The sequence below is a fragment of the Sus scrofa genome, chromosome 10 (genome assembly GCF_054392235.1).
Source record: "Sus scrofa isolate SSC_HxYL_T2T_F1_AM1 chromosome 10, Sscrofa_HxYL_maternal_Yorkshire_Landrace_v2.0, whole genome shotgun sequence".
Lineage (NCBI taxonomy): Eukaryota > Metazoa > Chordata > Mammalia > Artiodactyla > Suidae > Sus > Sus scrofa.
Window position 1 is genome coordinate 16749407 of NC_139392.1, and position 18951 is coordinate 16768357.

The 18951-nt window shown below is 40.8% G+C and overlaps 2 protein-coding genes across 3 annotated transcripts in view; one reads left to right on the forward strand and one right to left on the reverse strand.

Moving 5' to 3' along the window:
• The first annotated feature begins 251 nt into the window (after nt 1-251).
• Nucleotides 252-7273, forward strand: MIXL1 (Mix paired-like homeobox). 2 transcript variants are annotated; one of them, XR_014818248.1, is made up of 3 exons: nt 252-836; nt 2709-3709; nt 5888-7273. XR_014818248.1 is itself a non-coding variant. In XM_003482780.5 (2 exons), exons 1-2 carry the CDS (start codon nt 429-431, stop codon nt 3012-3014), a joined length of 714 nt encoding a protein of 237 aa, XP_003482828.3. In that variant the 5' UTR covers nt 252-428; the 3' UTR covers nt 3015-4093. The 2 variants fall into 2 exon arrangements, 1 of the variants encoding a protein (XP_003482828.3); XM_003482780.5 differs by lacking the exon at nt 5888-7273 and having other exon boundaries at nt 2709-4093.
• Nucleotides 7274-7815: 542 nt separating this feature from the next.
• Nucleotides 7816-18951, reverse strand: part of LIN9 (lin-9 DREAM MuvB core complex component) — a 74281-nt gene continuing 63145 nt past the window's right edge. Inside the window, exons 12-15 of the mRNA XM_021064413.2 lie at nt 15450-15575; nt 10069-10248; nt 9801-9898; nt 7816-9314 (exon numbers count right to left, since the gene is read on the reverse strand). Of these exons, the coding sequence (XP_020920072.1) occupies nt 9209-9314; nt 9801-9898; nt 10069-10248; nt 15450-15575 (510 nt within the window). The 3' untranslated portion in view covers nt 7816-9208. The remainder of the gene's footprint in view (nt 9315-9800; nt 9899-10068; nt 10249-15449; nt 15576-18951) is intronic.

Consider the following 18951-nt stretch of genomic DNA (forward strand, 5'->3'; position numbering starts at 1 on the left):
CCAGGCCCTTCCACCCTGAGTGGGTGACCTAACCCAGGAGGAGGGCGGTTCGGCCCACGCACGCACTCGGGATCCCTGGCCTGGGGGTGGCCCCTCCGGGAGCAGACCTGCCCAGGGGGGATGTTGATTGCGGTGGCGGTGGCTGGGCTGGCAGGCGGATGGACGGGGGAGGGGGCGGAGGGGCGGAGGGGCGGAGGGGACCGGGGCCCAAGTTCACGCCTCCCTTCCTACATCCCACGAGCAGCGGAAGCGATTATTCCCCACAGGCGTCTGGCGGGGCTGGGGGCGGCCTCGCACCCCGAAGACACACGGGCCTCCCCACGTCCACTCCTTTGATCGCGCCGCCGCCCAGGGCCCCCTCCCTCGGCCCCGGGGCTGTATAACTGGAGGCCGTGCCTCTCCTGGCGGCGCACTGGGGTCGGGCAGCGATGGCCACAGCGGAGTCCAGGGAGCTCCAGTTCGGGGACAGCGCCACGCCGCCCGCCTACCGGCCCGCCCACGCCGGCGGGGCGTTCCTGCCGCCCCCGAGCCCCGCCGCTGCCCTGCTCCCCGCGCGCCCCTCTGATCCCGGCCCGGAACGCGGCACCCAAGCGGCCTTCGCTGGCTTTCTCGGGAGAGGTCCCAGGCCCGCTGCGCAGACCCCCGCCGGCCTGGGCCCGCCTGCGCCCCTCAAAGGCGCGGCCGTCCAGTCGGCGTCGCAGCGCCGCAAGCGCACGTCGTTCAGCCCGGAGCAGCTGCAGCTGCTGGAGCTCGTCTTCCGCAGGACCATGTACCCCGATATCCACCTGCGTGAGCGCCTGGCCGCGCTCACCCTGCTTCCCGAGTCTAGGATCCAGGTGAGCGGCTCCGGCCAGGATTCCCCGGGCGGCACCCCGGTGCCACTTAACGTGATGCTGGGCAAATTCCTTCCCTGGAGCCTCAGTGTAAAATCAGTACCTATTGCCTAGGGTGATTGTGAGGTTTAAATGAAATAATTTAGGCGCACTCTCAAAGACTTGTATCTTTCATTGCTAGGACCAGGGCTCCTCCTCCGAGGCTAGCTGGTCTCTTGATCAAAAAGTGTATCCTCAGCAGGAAGGCGGTAGGAGGTATTTTCACACTTTTTCCTTATCCAGGAAGGAGAGACAGGGACAGTTGGTTTCCTCTGGTATGAGAATGGTAACTGAGACAGTGCAGGGCTGGTTCACTAAGTTGCTCTCTGGGCCCCTCCGCCAGATTTTTGGCGGGTACTGGGTCCGGAATTTGGGTTGGAAAGGATGTAGCCTCTTAGGGTAAAGACAAGCATATGGAGCTTGTCTTGAAAAATATAGTGCAAGGTGCGTTTATTGCTAAAGTAATTTTGATCAAAATCCTAAAGCTTGGTGGTAATGAGAAGCCTGCCTTTTTTGCCTGTTAGTCTGTAGCACTGTGGTCCGTTTCTACTTAAAGTGAAGCTTTAAATTTTCAACAGCTGGCACGGAAGCTTCCTAGGCAGGACAGGTCCCTGGGTAATTTGGGGAAATAGTAAAAAGAGAAATTTATTCACATAAGTGAATGAAGTCCACTGAGCAGAATATCTTGTAATTAATTTGCCAAGGGAGTACACTGTCAAAAACTGATTTTCCAAAAAAAAAAAAATTTTTTTTTTTTGGCCAAGTCTGCAGCATATAGAAATACCCAGACCAGGGATCGAACTCATGCCACTGCAGCAGGTGCCCAAGCCGCTGCAGTGACAACTCTGGATCCTTAATCTGCTGTGCCGCAAGAGAAGCCACAAGGGAACTGATTTTCCAAATTATTTTAATGCTTATCATCTTTAAGCATAGCAGCATTTTTTCCCTAAAATTCTTTATTTCTGTGGCCTGAATTTTCATTGCAAATGTCCCTATAAAAGTATAGCAAGAACTAGTTATTTTTTTTTGAGCTTTGCAGTATTTTTAATACTTGTATGTTATAATTTCACTATTATAACCAGTGATTTCTTCCGAAAGTTAATAATATATATGAAGGATTCTGATATCCGCATAATTTCCCCACCAAATTCTCTGATTCTTAATAGTTTATAGCTGTTTTATGTTGATTCACGTCCCCTTCCAGATGTATATTTGTTTTGTTTTTTTTTTTTCCCACTGTACAGCAAGGGGGTCAGGTTATCCTTACATATATACATTACAATTATATTTTCCCCCCACCCTTTCTTCTGTTGCAACATGAGTATCTAGACAAAGTTCTCAATGCTATTCAGCAGGATCTCCTTGTAAATCTATTCTAAGTTGTGTCTGATAAGCCCAAGTTCCCGATCCCTCCCACTCCTTCCCCCTCCCAATATGTATATTTGTATGGTCTGTACTTACTAATAATTTTGCCTTCTCCTTTCCAATATTTACACTTCTTTCTTTCCTTTTTTAAATTTTTTAATGATTTTTATTTTTTGCATTATAGTTGGTTTAGTTTCTGTCAATTTCTACCCTACAGTAGAGTGACCCCGTCACACATGTATACACATTCTTTTTCTCACATTATCCTCCCTCACGAAGAACTAGGTGTTATTCCAGTTTTGCACCTGGGAATGGTGGGGCTAACAAAGCCACATGCTCAGACTTTGTGCTTTGCAAAAACCATAAGGCTCTGGAGCAGGGAGCCAGGACATGTTAAACTGGAACTTATCAACTATGAAGGTAAGAGTAGCATAAGGACTCCAACCAAAAGTGGTTTCTCCTCTCTTCCAGGTGTGGTTCCAGAACAGGCGTGCCAAGTCGCGCCGTCAGAGCGGCAAATTCTTTCAACCTTTAGCCAGGCCTGAGCTTTTTGTCCACCACTCTGCTTGTGAAACGGAAGGGAGATATTTGAAGCCCCAGCTGCCTCTGGAGGTAGATGTGAACTGCCTGCCCGATCCCAGCAAGGTTGGAGGGAGCATCTCAGACCCTAGCTCCCAAGGTCAGAATTTCGAAACCTTTTCTCCTCTCTCTGAAGACATTGGTTCAAAGTTGGACTCATGGGAGGAACATATCTTTTCTGCCTTTGGTAATTCTTGAGGAGTCTGGAGAATTCAGGATGAGCTCAGATGAACCATGACTGACAGCCAGGGAGACACACACCAGAATACTGTCCTTTCTGGCTTCTGTATTAAGGACATATCCATGTTAACCTTGGTAATGGTTTTGAGTCATCGCTCACCTGTGAAGCTTCCCCCCCTTTTGCCCGTGAACCTTTGCCCATGGCCTGTTCTTTCTTCAGAGTACACACCTCCTAGGAGTTCTGGCATTTATTTTTACCAGTGCATCTCCAAATCTGCACATTCATTTTGGTCTGCACGCCTGCTCCCTCTTACCAGTCCTTTTGTTATTTTTCAGAGTGGCTTTTCAGAACTTATTTCCTTCGCAAGAACTCTTCAGTTTAACTCAGTTTCCCCTTATGCTTCACTGCTATTGTCCTCCTATGGTTCCTCCAAGGCTTAGAATCCTAACCTCATGCTGACCCAGATCCTTCCATCCTCATCCTCTCACCAAGATTTACTACCTTGTAAGTTTGGCCTGTCATCTTTACACTCATTTGTAGTGCCAGTGATTTCTGCATCAGATTATTCAAGAGTAGCCTCCGTCTGCTACCAAATTCTGAAACTATTGGGTTACCTTTCCAGATAGCCTACAGAACAGTTACGCACATCTTTTTTTTTTTTTTTTTGCTTTTTACGGCCGTGCCTTCGGCACATGAAGTCCTCAGACTAGGGGTGAAATCGGAGCTACAGCTACCGGCCTACACCACAGCCACAGCAACACCAGATCCTTAACCCACTGAGTGAGGGCAGGGATCGAACCCCCATCCTCACGGATTCTAGTCAAATTCATTTCCTCTGAGCCACAATAGGAACTCCAGTTATGCACATCTTCTAAAGGTCACCATCCCAGTATATGCCTATGTCTCAAAGCCAATCCTCTCAGTTTTGGAACTAAATGATCACCTCTCTTCTTTCAGAACACTCTAGACCTTCCTCTTTCTGAAGGTGTAACTTTCTCTAATCCTGATTTTGTACTTGTATCAATCACTCCAGCATTACCCTTAGCACTTGTTATTGTACTTCTGTGCAACTTTATTATTAAATGTTTTCCACAAATATTTCATTGTAATTCTATTTAAATGAGTTCTGTCCTTTGGACAGCACTTAGTACAGCGTGTCACTCCGTAATTGCTCAGTACGTATTTTATGGTCATGAAAAACATTTCTCAAAGAAAAGTTTCTGCAAATGTAGTTGTTTTTTTTTTTTCCCCCACACCAGCAGTATGTGGAAGTTCCCAGGCCAGGGATAGAACCTGCATTGCAGTCGAAACCTGCTCCAGAGCTGTGGCAACTCCGGATCCTTAACCCGCTGTGCCACATGGGAACTTCCTTTTAGTCTAGCAGTGAAGGATCTGGTGTTGTCACTGCTGTGTTTGGGTTCAATCCCTGGCCCTCAAACTTCCACATGCCATAGACCTGGCCAAAAAAAAAGTCTATCTGGCTTGTTCAAAGTTTAGTAACATGAGTCTTTTGGTTTCAGGGATTTCTCTTTCCCAATTTATATGATAAGAATGTATGTAAATTACTGTTTCTAAGTTAGCCTGAGATAAATTATTGTTTTGATATTTTGAGGGTTTTCAGACTCCTGAGGATAAAGGGAAACTGTATATGAGGTAATCATAGGTGAGGTTTCTTTGTAAGCTGTGGAGGAGGAGGCTCATGAGAAGCCATGGCTGGGGCCAGGACTCATGTCTTGATGGTTACTAGAAGAGTCTGAGCTATGTTTAATGTCTTAGAGATTATACATCCAGTTACCCCTATTTTTCTTTTTTCTTTCCTCCTTTTTTTTTTTTTTTTTTTTTTTGCTTTTTAGGGCCATACCTGGGGCAAATAGAGGTTCCCAGGCTAGGGGTCAAGTTGGAGCTGCGGCTGCCTCCCTATGCCACAGCTCATGGCAACGGTGGATCCTTAACCCACTAAGTGAGGCCAGGGATCAAACCTGCATGCTCATGGATACCAGTAGGGTTTATTACCCACTGAGCCACAATGGGAACTCCCAGTTACCCTAATTTTCATAGAGGTGTTAAATGACTTGCAGTTTTTAGAGTAGCAAATACACTATTAAAAGCAACCAGGACAAAGTTGAGGCTTTAAAAGCAAACTTGACTTCTGAACCTTTAAAAACTGTCTGGAACCAAAAATGAGATGATAAACATAGCATATAGGATTGAACCTGCGTCCTCACGGATCCTAGTTGGGTTTGTTAACCGCTGAGCCACAAAGGGAATTCCAGTTTATTAATTTTATTATTGCATTTACATTGTGTTATGCTGTTTTCCCCAGTGAACAGTTTAACAATTTACAAATATTTAAATCTTGTCACAATTTTGTTTTCTTTTTCTTTTTTGGCCACCCCATGGCATATGGAGTTCCTGGGCCAGGGAGCAGATCCAAGCTGTAGTTGCTGCTACAGCAACATGGGATCCTTAACCCACTGTGCCAGGCTGGGGATCGAACCTGCATCCCAGTGCTCCATGGAGGCCTCTCTGATCCTGTTGCACCACTGCAGGGAACTCTCACAGTTTTTAATGTGGGATCCTTTAAGAAGAGCAGTCCACACTGCTCTCAAACTAACTGCTAAATGTATTACAGGCATTACGTGGTTAATCCTCAGAACTGCTGTATAAGGTGCGGACCATTTCTTTAAAGATGAAGAAATTTGGAGTTCCCGTTGTGGTGCAGCAGAAACGAATCCGACTAGGAACCATGAGGTTGCAGGTTTGATCCCTGGCCTCGCTCCGTGGATTAAGGATTCAGCGCTGCCGTGAGCTGTGGTGTAGGTTGCAGATGCGGCTCAGATCTGGCATTGCTGTGGCTCTGGTGTAGGCTGGCAGCTGTAGCTCTGATTAGACCCCTAGCCTGGGAACCTCCATATGCCATGGGTGTGGCCCTGAAAAGACAAAAACAAAAAACAAAACAAAACAAAAAAACAAAAAAAAAGAAGAAAGAAAAAGAAAAAAAAGAAATTTAAGCAGTAGCTGACAATCACATGGCTAATAAATGACACCCAGGACTCAAACCAAAGACTAAGTCAGTCCACCATTTACTCACAGCCATATAATGCTGGCCATATTGGCTTGGCCTTTTTATCAACAATAAACCAAATGATATTATTTAGTCAATTAACAGTCACAGTGATATTATTTAGTCAATAAAAGTCACAATGATAATTGACAGGTTTAAAGGCTACTCCTGAGTCAGAATTTCTGCATCCAACTGAGTACTGCCTCATCTTTCAAAGCCGTCATCATGGAGGACCATACTTTCCCTCCAGTGACATTAATATTGCTTAGAGCGCTTTTGAAACTCTATTTGTTCATTTGTTCCACAAATATTTGGTCCCTATGAAAGGCACTTTCTCAGGGCCTGGAAGTAAAATGGTCAGCAAGACCAGAAATTAGGCCAGTGTGGAGACAGAAGAAAAAATATAAAGTTGCAAATATGACAAAGTGCTGGAAGGAGAGGTACATGAGGACCTGAGGTGATTGTTGTGCTCAAAGAAATCTTCCTTGAGAAAGTAATGCTGAAGGTAATATGTGTAGGACCATCAGCGCAGTTACCAGGTAAAAGGAGAGGGGACATACCACATAGAAGATGCAAAGGCTCTGTGCAATAAGGAGCAGGATGGAGAAACTGCAGGGGAGGACAGATCGTGTATGACTGTGTAGGTCTTGTTCTGAATTTGTCCTGAGAGCCATAAGACTTTCGATGGGGATAACATGAACGATTCTGCATTTTAAGAGTGTGGCTCTGGCTGCATTTGAGCAGAGCTGCATGGATACTGGGAGGTGGCTTAGGATATGACCGCTGTGTTCTAGGCTAGTGAAGAGGGTGGCTGGGCTGCAAGTACTGGTGATAAGGAAGATGCGGAAAGGTGCATGAACTCAAGGGAAAAAATTTAACAGGCAAGTTTTTTTTTTTGGAGATTTTCAATGGTACCAAGTAAATGTGGTTTTTGGAATTAAAGGTAATTCAGAACTGGATATACACAACGCATGTGCTTGCTTGCTTGGTGACTCAATCAGACAGCTGACCCCAAACGACTACTTTCAACCATACGGTTTTTTTCTTCCTTAAGCAAAAATAAAATTCATAAATATTTTTAGGTATAGTTCTTGTCACCAACACATGACACTGGAAGATAAGGACAGTGCATAATGAAATATGTTCAAAACTAGGTATAACTACAGTGTGACAAGTTAGCCTTAAGAAATGTAAAAGAAAAAAAGTAAAAAATGTTTACTTAATTCTAGGCAGAATATTAAAAAAAAATCAACCTTTCTCTAGGTCTGCAGTCAAGCAAGTAACTTACTTGTTTAGTGTTTTCTACAGTGATGACTCAGATGGGAAAACCCTAAAATAATATTGGAAGGTATTAAAATTCAAAATGACTTGGTAATTAATGTGCACTGTTTCTTCCAAAATATGTAATTTACTGGAAATCTTTTTTTTTTTTTTTTGCTTTTTAGGGCTGTACCTGCAGCATATGGAGGTTCCCAGGTTAGGGGTCGAATTGGAGCTATAGCTGATGGCCTACACCACAGCCAAAGCAATGCAGGATCCAAGCCACATCTTCGACCTACACCACAGCTCGTGGCAACGCTGGATCTTTAACCCACTGAGCGAGGCCAGGGATCAAACCTGTGTCCTCATGGATGCTAGTCAGATTTGTTAACCGCTGATCCCCGACAGGAACTTCTAGTGGAAATCATTTTTAAAAACTTTAAACATTAGGAATACTTATCAACTTATATTATTAAATGAAAATGTAGATGATATTACTTTTCATAGATCAATTTATTTAGAATTACAAATATTAAGAATAAAAGATTTATGCATTTCTTAATTAACATAACAGTTTAGCTAAATATAAACTCTGCACTAAAGTTCTGCAGTGGCACAATATCAACAAAGAATATGGAAGCATTTTTAAACTATACAAAAATTTCAAATGGAAAATAATCTTGTTTCAGTTTTATTATACATTAACATATAAAAAGTCTCATTTTATGAGACATCTAAAAGAATCAAAGCCACTTCTACTGCTATATCTTAAACTCCAAATCTGAAAACAATTTATTATATTTTGACTTTATAATAATATTCTATATTAAAACAGAGAAAATTCCAAATACACACTTTTTACAAGATTGACATCTTAGGCAGGGTTTTCCTTAAAAAGCCAAAAACCAAAACCCAAAAAACCCATAACCAAATACAAACCTTTTGCTCCATTTCCTAGCACTAGCTATTTTATTTGTTTTCCTTATAAAATCTTTTTACTTTATAAATTGTGTATTGTTGGATTTCAACCAGTAATCTGGTTCAAAAGTTGTGCAAATAAACAAAAATATGAAAATAGTGTGTTATCAGTCTTTTTTTTTTTTTTTAAATAAATCTTGTAACAATAGTACTTTTTGCCCTGAATAGACGGGAAAAGACATGCCAAATCCATTTGCTGAAATTAAGCATCTTGCAGTAATGTTTCTTTCCTGCTCCTTCATTTTCTTTCAACAGACAAACAACAAAGGTTTCTTTTATAAATTATGATAAATTAAAATATTTATTATTATAAAATGATCTATAGAACCATGTCACATTGCAAGTATACATCATATATACTTGTAAAGTCCATATTTCCCACCTTTATTCCAGTGGCTTCCTTAAAATGAGGACTTCCCACATCTCATGATATTATTTTTTGAAGACTGAGATGGTGATCAACTAAATGAATTGGAGTTGTAATTTTCTAGGTGGAATTTCCACAATGCCATGCATAATGCACAAAAAGGCCATGTTTCTTCATGTTCTCCACTGCAGTAATTGTCTGCATGGGGTGGGTTGAATTCATGCATAAAAAAAAAAAATGGTCAATATTCTTCCATGAAATTGTATTATGTTCAGACATTTTCAGTTTAAAAATACTTGCTAATAAACATATGTAACATAAGCAAGTGCTATTGCAGCAGAGTAATAAAAGAAAAATAAATATAATGCTCGTCAGCAATGCTGGTTTAAGAAGCAGTACAGTATATTGAAATGCCTTATTTGGAGATTTAAATTTCCCTTGTTTTTCCAGCAGTTAGGGTATTTGGTGTTGGAAGCCTACATAAAGGAAGATAACTTCTCAAAAAATATGTCCTATGCAGTTGGAATAATTACATCTTTTACTCAGTCTCTGTTGGTGTTATTTGCTGCAAAGGCATGTAAGTTTCCCATCTGGCTCAGGCCACTCTGAATATGTGCAACGTGAATCTCTACATTATTCTGAAAGCAACTGTAAAAAAGAAGAAACGTGGTTAACTACCTTGTCTCACAAAGTTAAGAAAAACAATTTCTAAAAAAGGAAGAGCTGAATTTTAATTAGGAAATAGCTAAGATAATGATCCAGGTAATAAATCTTCCCTTTACATTAGCTATAAGTCTACTTCAGTACTAAGTGAAAAAGTGTGCTGGGAAGAAGCTGAGGAGCCACGGCAGCACTGGAAAGAGGCCTCATCTCTTTGTGGAAGCCTCACTTCTAGGGTGAACGCCCACGCTAAACCCAAACATAAATACTCTATGTCTTCTGACTTCTTTGTATTAAAATCCGTCTCAAATTTCTATTCTCAACAGACTGGATGTAACTGAAAAGCTCATTTACAATTACTTACAGGATAAAAGCTATATGACTAGGAAATAAATATGCATAATTTTTAAAGCGTGTACTGGAGATCACTATGAACTTAATACGAAAATGATTAGAGTACATCTTATGAATTACCTGATATTAGAAGCATCTATTGTACTCTTGATATCATTTAATGAATCTGTAAGTGATTTGAATTCAAAGGAATTCAGGTCTCCTCCTTCTGCTAGACACTAAAAGAAAAAAAAATTCAAAATTTAATTGAATTACAGTTCAAACTGAGACCACCAAATACTCTAATATATGGTTTAGTTTTTTAGCAACGAATTAGCATAGTTTATTTAGGTGTCAAAATTAAGAAAATATTCTTAATACTTTCTCGGAAAAGTTCTCCAAAATTTACCTTAATTTGTAATAAAATAGCTGTAAGCCTGGAGATTAAGTCTGTCAGATTGTCATTTTCTACACAGGGCTGTCCTGTTGAGGAATTTGCGTGCCGAACAATTTCCTGTGCTTCTTCCTCACACCTTCGTCTCATATCTGTCGGCTGATCTGCTGGCTGCAACCCTTGATCTGGAGCAAGCTGAATACAGATGAATAAACATAAGCTGTACATTAATAAGGCCATGATAATTTCTGTGTGTCTATGCCCTGTTTTCAGATTTGGATATTTATAAAACTAGCATTTATAACAAAAATGATGCTCACTCTTTTTTTTTTTTTTTTTTTGTCTTTTTAGGGCTGCAGCTGCGGCATATGTAAGTTCCCAGGCTAGGGATCAAATTGAAGCTATAGTCACCAGCCTATGCTACAGCCACAGCAACGCCAGATCTGAACCATGTCTGCAAGCTACACCACAGCTCACGCCAATGCTGGATCCTAACCCACTGAGTGAGGCCAGGGATTGAAACTGCATCCTCATGGATGCTAGCCAGATTTGTTTCCACTGAGCCACAACGGGACTCCATGACACTCACACTTCACCTTAGGAGTTTTTCCTCCTCTAACAGTATTTATTTTATTTTATTTTATTTTATTTTATTTATTTTATTTATTTTATTTTATTTTATTTTATTTTATTTTATTTATTTATTTATTTTTTTTGTCTTTTTGCTATTTCTTGGGCCGCTCCTGCGGCATATGGAGGTTCCCAGGCTAGGGGTCTAATAAGAGCTGTAGCCACCGGCCTACGCCAGAGCCACAGCAACTCGGGATCCGAGCCACGTCTGCAACCTACACCACAGCTCACGGCAACGCCGGATTGTTAACCCACTGAGCAAGGGCAGGGACCGAACCTGCAACCTCATCGTTCCTAGTTGGATTCGTTAACCACTGTGCCACGACGGGAACTCCTTTTTTTTTTTAAATTTGTTTTATATTTTTGGTAACTTTTAATTTTGATATACTTTCAATCTTCTAAAAAAGAACGGCACAAAAAAAATCTTGATAACCTTTTACCTAGATCACTAACTGCTCATGGTTTATTGTGTTTCATTTAACATTTCACCTTTCTCTCTCTGTATATATACATTTTCCCTTAACCATTAATTTGAGAATTCGACAACACTACCCCTAAATACTCAAGCTTGTATTTACTAAGTCCATGGATATTCTCTTACATAACCACAGTGAAATGATCACAATCAGGAAATTTAGCACTGATATAATAGCATTTTTCTAACAGTCCACATTCGGATTTCATCAACTGTTCCAGTAAGGCCTTACACAGCTATTTCCCCCCTGAATACATTTGGTTGTCTTGTTTCTCTAGACCCTTTTTGTCTGGTCCTTCATGACCTTGATATTTTTGAAGAGTACCAGCCAATTATTTCGCATAATATCCCTCTATGTGGGTTTGTCTGTTTCCTCTTGATTAGACTGAGGTTTTACATCTTTGGCAGGAACACACAAAAGTGATGCCGAGTTCTTCTCTGTGCATGGTGCTCTGGAGGCACATGATGTTTATCTGTCCCACGACTGTGGATGTTATCTTTGATCACTTGGTTAAGGTAGCTATGTGCCTCCTAATCAACAGAGAGCTTCCTCAATTTTTCTTATAGCAGCACAGTGCTCCACTGTGGGATGTGCTGTAAGTTATTCAGCCAATTCCCTACGTATGGGCGTTTAGTTTTTTCCCCTAATATTTTGCAATTACCGTAACACTGCAGTGAATAACTTTGTCCTCTAGCACACATTTTTTAATTGAAGTATACATAAATACATAAAAGAACACAAATCATAATGCATAAGGGTTAATAAATATTCACAAATCAAACATGCCTGAGAAATCAGCATCTAGATTAAGAAACAATATTACGGAGTTCCTTTGTGGCACAGCAGGTTAAGGATCTGGCATTGTCACTGCAGTGGCTCAAGTCGCTGCCTGGGTGAGGGTTCGATCCCTGGTCTGGGAACCTACACATGCCGTAGGCATGGCCAGAAAAAAACAAAAAATAAACCAGAATATTACCAGCCCCTCAGAGGCCAACTGCCATCTTCCAGCACTCCAAGGGTAAACCCCATCCTGACGTCTAGCATCATATATTAGCCTTTGCTGGCTTTTAAGCTTTACATAAATGGAAACATGCATTATACATTCTTTTGTGTATGACTTTAGCTGTTCAATATTTGCATGTTCTCGTATGACTAAATATATTCACATGTTTGTGAGTTTATCCATGGTGCTCTAAGTAGATGAGTTCATTCATTCTTACTCCTGAGAATTCCACTGTATATTATGTGACAGTTTACTGATTCATTTCAGTATTTATGGGTATTTGGGTAATTTCTAATTTTTGGCTAAACTTTATCTAGCCATATCTCTATATATATATCTATAATGAACAGAGATGCTATGTATGTTCTAGTGTGTCTTCTGTTAAATATGTGTTTGGTATATACCTAGAAGTAAATTGCCTAGTCATAGTATTCTCTCTGATATGTTCATATTTTAAAATCAATATTAAAAAATTAAAAGGGTGCGGCCCTAAAAAGAAAAAAAAAAAAGCTAACTGTTTAAGAATCTCATATCACAAACAGAGGTGGCTTTAAATAAACCCATGAATTTATGGTCAATTAATCTATGATGACAGAGAGGCAAGAATGTACAATGGAGAAAAGATAGTCTCTTTAATATATGGTGCTGGGAAAATTGCACATCTATACAAAAAAGAATGAAATTAGAACATATCTAACACCATACACAAAAATAAACCTAAAATGGATTAAAGACCTAAATGCAAGACTGGATACTGTAAAACTCCTATAGGAAAACATAGGCAAAAAACTCTGTGTTACGGACACAAAGGCAAAAATAAACAAATAGGACCAGATCAAACTAACAAGCTTTTGCACAGCAAAGGAAACCATAAACAAGACAAAAAGACAACCTATAGAACGGGAGAAAATATTTGCAAATGATGCGACCAACTAGGGATTAATTTCTAAAATATACAAACAGCTTATATAGCCAAGTAAAAAAAAAAAAAAAAAACCCAACTGAAAAATGGGCAGGAGTTCCCGTCATGCCTTAGAGGTTAACGAACTTGACTAGCATCCATGAGGACGAGGGTTCGATCCCTGGCCTCACTCAGTGGGTTGAGGATTTGGCATTGCCGTGAACTGTGCTGTAGGTCATAGATGTGGCTTGGATCCTGCATTGCTGTGGCTGTAGTGTAGGCTGGCAGCTATAGCTCCAGTTGGACCCGTAGCCTGGGATCTTCCACATGCCCCAGGTGCAGCCCTAAAAAGACAAAAAGCCAAAAAAAAAAAAAAGAAAAAAGAAAAAGAAAAATGAGCAGAAGACCTAAACAGACATTTCTCCAAAGAAGATATATAGATGGCCAGTAGAAAAGATGTTCTAATTATTAGAGAAATACAAATCAAAACTACAGGAGTTCCCGTCGTGGCGCAGTGGTTAACGAATCCAACTAGGAACCATGAGGTTGCGGGTTCGGTCCCTGCCCTTGCTCAGTGGGTTAACGATCCGGCGTTGCCGTGAGCTGTGGTGTAGGTTGCAGACGCGGCTCGGATCCCACGTTGCTGTGGCTCTGGCGTAGGCCGGTGGCTACAGCTCTGATTCGACCCCTAGCCTGGGAACCTCCATATGCCGCGGGAGCGGCCCAAGAAATAGCAACAACAACGACAAAAAAAAAAAAAAAAAAAAAAAACTACAATGAGGTGGAGTTCCCATCATGGCTCAGTGGTTAACGACTCCAACTAGGAAGCATGAGGTTTCGGATTCAATCCCTGGCCTCGGTCAGTGGGTTAAGGATCCGGATTTGCTGTGAGCTGTGGTGTAGGTTGCAGACTCGGCATGGATCCCATGTTGCTGTGGCTCTGGCGTAGGCCGGTGGCTACAGCTCTGATTAGACTCCTGGCCTGGGAATCTCCATATGCCATGGAAGCGGCCCTAGAAAAGTCAAAAAGACAAACAACAACAACAACAAAACTACAATGAGGTATCATCTCATACTGGTCAGAACGGTCACCATCAAAAAAACTAAAAATAATAATCGCTGGAGAGGGTGTGAAGAAAAGGGAACCATCATACACTGTTGGGGGGAATGTGAGTTGGTGCAACCATTATGGAGAAAAGCAGGGAGCTTCCTTAAAAAACCAAAAATAGAGTTACCATATGATCCAGCAATCCTACTCCTGAGAATACATCTGGAAAAGATGAAACTCTAATTCAAAAAGATACGTGCACCCCAATGTTTATTGTGGCACTATTTACAATAGTTAGGACATGGAAGCCACCTGAATGTCCAACAACAGAGAAATGGATAAAGAAGATATGGTGTTATGTATACAGCACAAGGAACTAGATTCAATATCTTTTTTTTTTTTGTCTTTTTGTATTTTCTGGGTCTGCACCCGGGACATATGGAGGTTCCCAGGCTAGGGGTCGAATCGGAGCTGTAGCCACCGGCCTACACCAGAGCCACAGCAACGTCATATCTGAGTCACGTATGCGACCTACACCACAGCTCACAACAACACTAGATCCTTAACCCACTGAGCAAGGCCAGGGATCGAATCCGCAACGTCATGGTTCCTAGTCAGATTTGTTAACCACTGAGCCACGAAGGGAACTCCTAGATTCAGTATCTTGTAATAACCTACAGTGGAAAAGAATCTGAAAGAATATACATGAATCACTTTGCTGTATACCTGAAACACTAAATCAACTATACTTCCTCCCCCAAAAAAGAGGTGGCTTTACTGGAAACATATAACCTCTAAGAATGCAAATGCACGAGCATTCTAAATTCATCACAATCATTTAATTCTTACCTTGTAGCAAGAAACTAAAATTTTAGGTGGAAATTTGAACCACCTTCATATCTACAATTGTATGTCCATGATGATGATAATTCACAAATAACCCTATAGTCTATGTGGTTGAAGTTCAAGAAGGAAACAAGATTTAATACATAGCATGACCATAACTTTGTGAGAAAAAGCATATATGTTAAAAAAAAGATTAGGAGGAAATGAAACAAAATATAGTCTTTGGGGTAGTGGAATTAAGAAAAGTTATTTCTCTGGATTTTTCTACATTTTTGGAGAGCTATATTCATTTGTATTCAAAGAAATAAAAACTCAACAGATAGTTCACTGTGTGTAAAGCATTCTTAAATGTTGATGCTGTATGGATCTGCTAAAGGATTTTATAAGGACACTGGCTTAGTTTGGATTTTCTGAAATGTGATAACAGCATTAAGCTTCAAATAAAGAGCGGACAGCACAGCCCCTCAAGGGAAATTCATACAAATTACCTACCTCATAGCAGTACTGTTGAACCTTATGTAAAACTTTGTTTAGGTCCTTGTTCAGTTGCTCAAGCTCGAGAACAATTGTTGCATATCGCCGCTGAAATTCAATGCCAATGGGCATGGAATATGATTTCTGAGAAGAAAAAAAGTCAGATTTTGATAAATTTTTAAAACAATGCAATTTTAATTATCTAATAGGATATTTGACTTATTAAACTGAAAGTAATTAAAACTGTCTGTACTCAATGTTATATTTCTATGTGATAATGTTTTACTGTTATTTTGAAGAGTGTCTTTTTCTTAGGAGCGTCATTATGTCTGTCATTTACTTTTTTAAAAATAGAGCTCTTTTATATATAACTGTGTATATCTATCTGTATCTATATACACAGAGAGGGATTACATGAAATAAAATTGTTCAATACATATATATGTTTCTTATAATCTTCCAACTTTTTCATAACTTTGTCTTTTTTTTTTTTTTTTTGGCTATACCTGCAGCATGCAGGAGTTCCCAGGCCAGAGACTGAATCTGGGCGACAGCGGTGACAATGCTAGATCCTTAACTGCTAGGCCACGAGGGAACTCCCACTTTGTCATTTTTTAAAATAAAAAGTTGTTAAAAATTATATGTATTCATTTGAAATGTTCTAGTTACTTAAACTCAATTGATTCTCCATCTGCAATCAATTCGTTATAGCATAATGGATGAGAGCATGGGTGCCAGAATCAGATTATATGTTCAAATCCCAACTCTATTACTTACTAGCTGTGTGACCTTAAGCAAGTTCCTTAATTTCTCTGTGCCTCTATTGCCTCATCTGCAAGATGGGGATAACAGGAACAAATCTATCTAATGAGATTATGGCAAAGCTTAATTGTAGCATACTATACAAATCCTAGTATACTGCCTCCCACATAGAAAATCTCCAATGAATATTAACTGTTATCATCATTGCCACCATTCCATATTTGCTTTCTATCAGTAAGTAAAATGGACTTTGATTCCATGATTCCATTTCCTTTCCTCTACTCATAAAACCTCCAAAAAATTACACCATCCATTCCACTCCAGCTGCAAATGCTGCAACGAGACTTCTTCAGTTAAGCCTAATTTTTTTTTTTTTTTTTTTTTTTTTTTTTTTAAGGGTTGTATCCATGGCATAAGGAGGTTCCCAGGCTAGGGTCACTGAGTGAGGCCAGGGATGGAACCTGAATCCTCATGGATACTAGTTGGACTCGTTATAGCTGAGCCGTAACAGGAACTTCCAGTTAAGCCTAATTTAACCACATTTCTTTTTTATTTTTAAGAGGATTTCCAAGAAAGCAAATCATCATGTACTGGGGAAACAAGTATGATTGCTTTTTTTTTTTTTTTTTGGTCTTTTTGCCATTTCTTGGGCCGCTCCCACAGCATACGGAGGTTCCCAGGCTAGGGGTCGAATCGGAGCTATAGCCACCAGTCTACGCCAGAGCCACAGCAACTCGGGATCCGAGCTGCGTCTGAGACCTACACCACAGCTCATGGCAAGGCCAGATCCTTAACCCGTTGAGCAAGGGCAGGGATCGAACCCAAAACCTCATGGTTCCTAGTTGGATTTGTTAACCACTGAGCCAAGATGGGGATAATAAAAACATCTACCTAATGAGATTATGGCAAAGTTTAAATGTAGCATACTATACAAATCCTAGCATACTGCCTCCCACATAGAAAATCTCCAATGAATATCAACTGTTATCATCATTGCCATCATTGCCGAAACTACTACTCACACTAGCGTCAAATCACAGCATTATAATTGTTTAACAGAAACCTTTGGGATTCCCTTCGTGGCTCAGCGGTTAACAAACCTGACTAGGATCCATAAGGATACATGTTTGACCCCTGGCCTTGCTTGGTGGGTTAAGGATCCAGCATTGCCATGAGCTGTGGTGTAGGTTGAAGATGCAGCTTGGATCCCTTGTTGCTGTGGCTGTGGTGTAGGCCAGCAGCTGCAGCTCCAATTCAACCCCTAGCCTGGGAACTTCCATATGCTGCTGGTGCAGCCCTAAAAAGCAAAAAAACCCACCCCAAACAATCAACCTTGTTCAGTCTTACCATTTTTCAGATGAGATCATATGAAAAATGTTAAGACTGAACAAGGCTGATTAATGTTAATGTTTCGTTTAACAGCACCCATTATTAATGTTAATGTTTCACTTAACAGCACCCATTATTAATAAAGTGCCAGGCATTGTTCTAAGTGTTTAACAGGATCTCACTGAATCCTTGCTACCACCTCATGAGAAGGGTACTAAATTATCTCCATTTTACATTTGGAGGAATCTGAGGTCCATGTACCACAGCCAATAAGTGGTATGCATGCAGGATCTGAAACTAGTCAGTATTCCTCCACCACTGGGTCTGATGCACTGAAAGAGGAGGAAGGGAAAGAATGTCATAGGGGGATTAAGAAAGGGGTTAAGTCATTTTAAAAATATTTTTTATTTTGTAAATTTAAAAATTGTAATATTTTAAAATTGAATTATAACTGACATATAACATCCTGTTGGTGTATAACATAATGATTCTATATTTACATGCAAAAGCTCCTGGGCCAGGGATCGAACACATGCCACAGCAACGACAATGCTGGATCCTTAACCTGCTGGACCACTAGAGAACTCCTGTGTCATATTTTAGATTCTACATGTAAGTGATACATATGGTATTTAGTTTTCTATATGAGTGGTACATATGGTATTTAGTTTTTTCTTTTGAACTTACCTCACTTGGTAGGATATTCTTTAGCATTCATGTTGCTGCAAATGGCATTATTTGACTTATTTTTGTGCTTGGTGTGAGGGTGTGTTCTAATTTCACTGATTTACATGCAGCTGTCCAACTTTCCCAGCACCACTTGCTGAAGAGGCTTTTTCCCATTTTACCTTCTTGCCTTTTTTGAAGATTAATTGACCATAGGTGTGTGGGTGTTATTTCTGAGCTCTCTACTCTGTTCCACTGACCCATGTCTGTTTCTTTTTCTTTTTTTTTTTGTCTTTTGTCCTTTTTAGGGCCTCACCCAAGGCATATGGAAGTTCCCAGGCTAGGGGTCTAATCAGAGCTGTAGCCACTGGCCTACGCCAGAGCCACAGCAATGCCAGATCCAAGCCGCGTCTACAACCTCCACCACAGCTCACAGCAACGCCAGATCCTTGGCTCACTGAGTAAGGCCAGGGATGGAACCTGCAACCTCATGGTTCCTAGTCAGATTCGTTTCTGCTGTGCCACCATGGGAACTCCTCCATGTCTGTTTCTGTACCAATACCACACGGGTTTTTTGTTTTACTTTTTATTTTTTGGCCATGCTCACAGCATATGGAAGTTCCAGGACCAGGGATCAAAACTTGAGCAGTGATCCAAGCCACAACAAACTGGATCAAGCAGGTTAAGCTGGATCCTTAACCTGCTGTGCGACTAGAGAATTCCAATACCACACTGTTGTGATTACTGCAGCTTTGAAGTATTC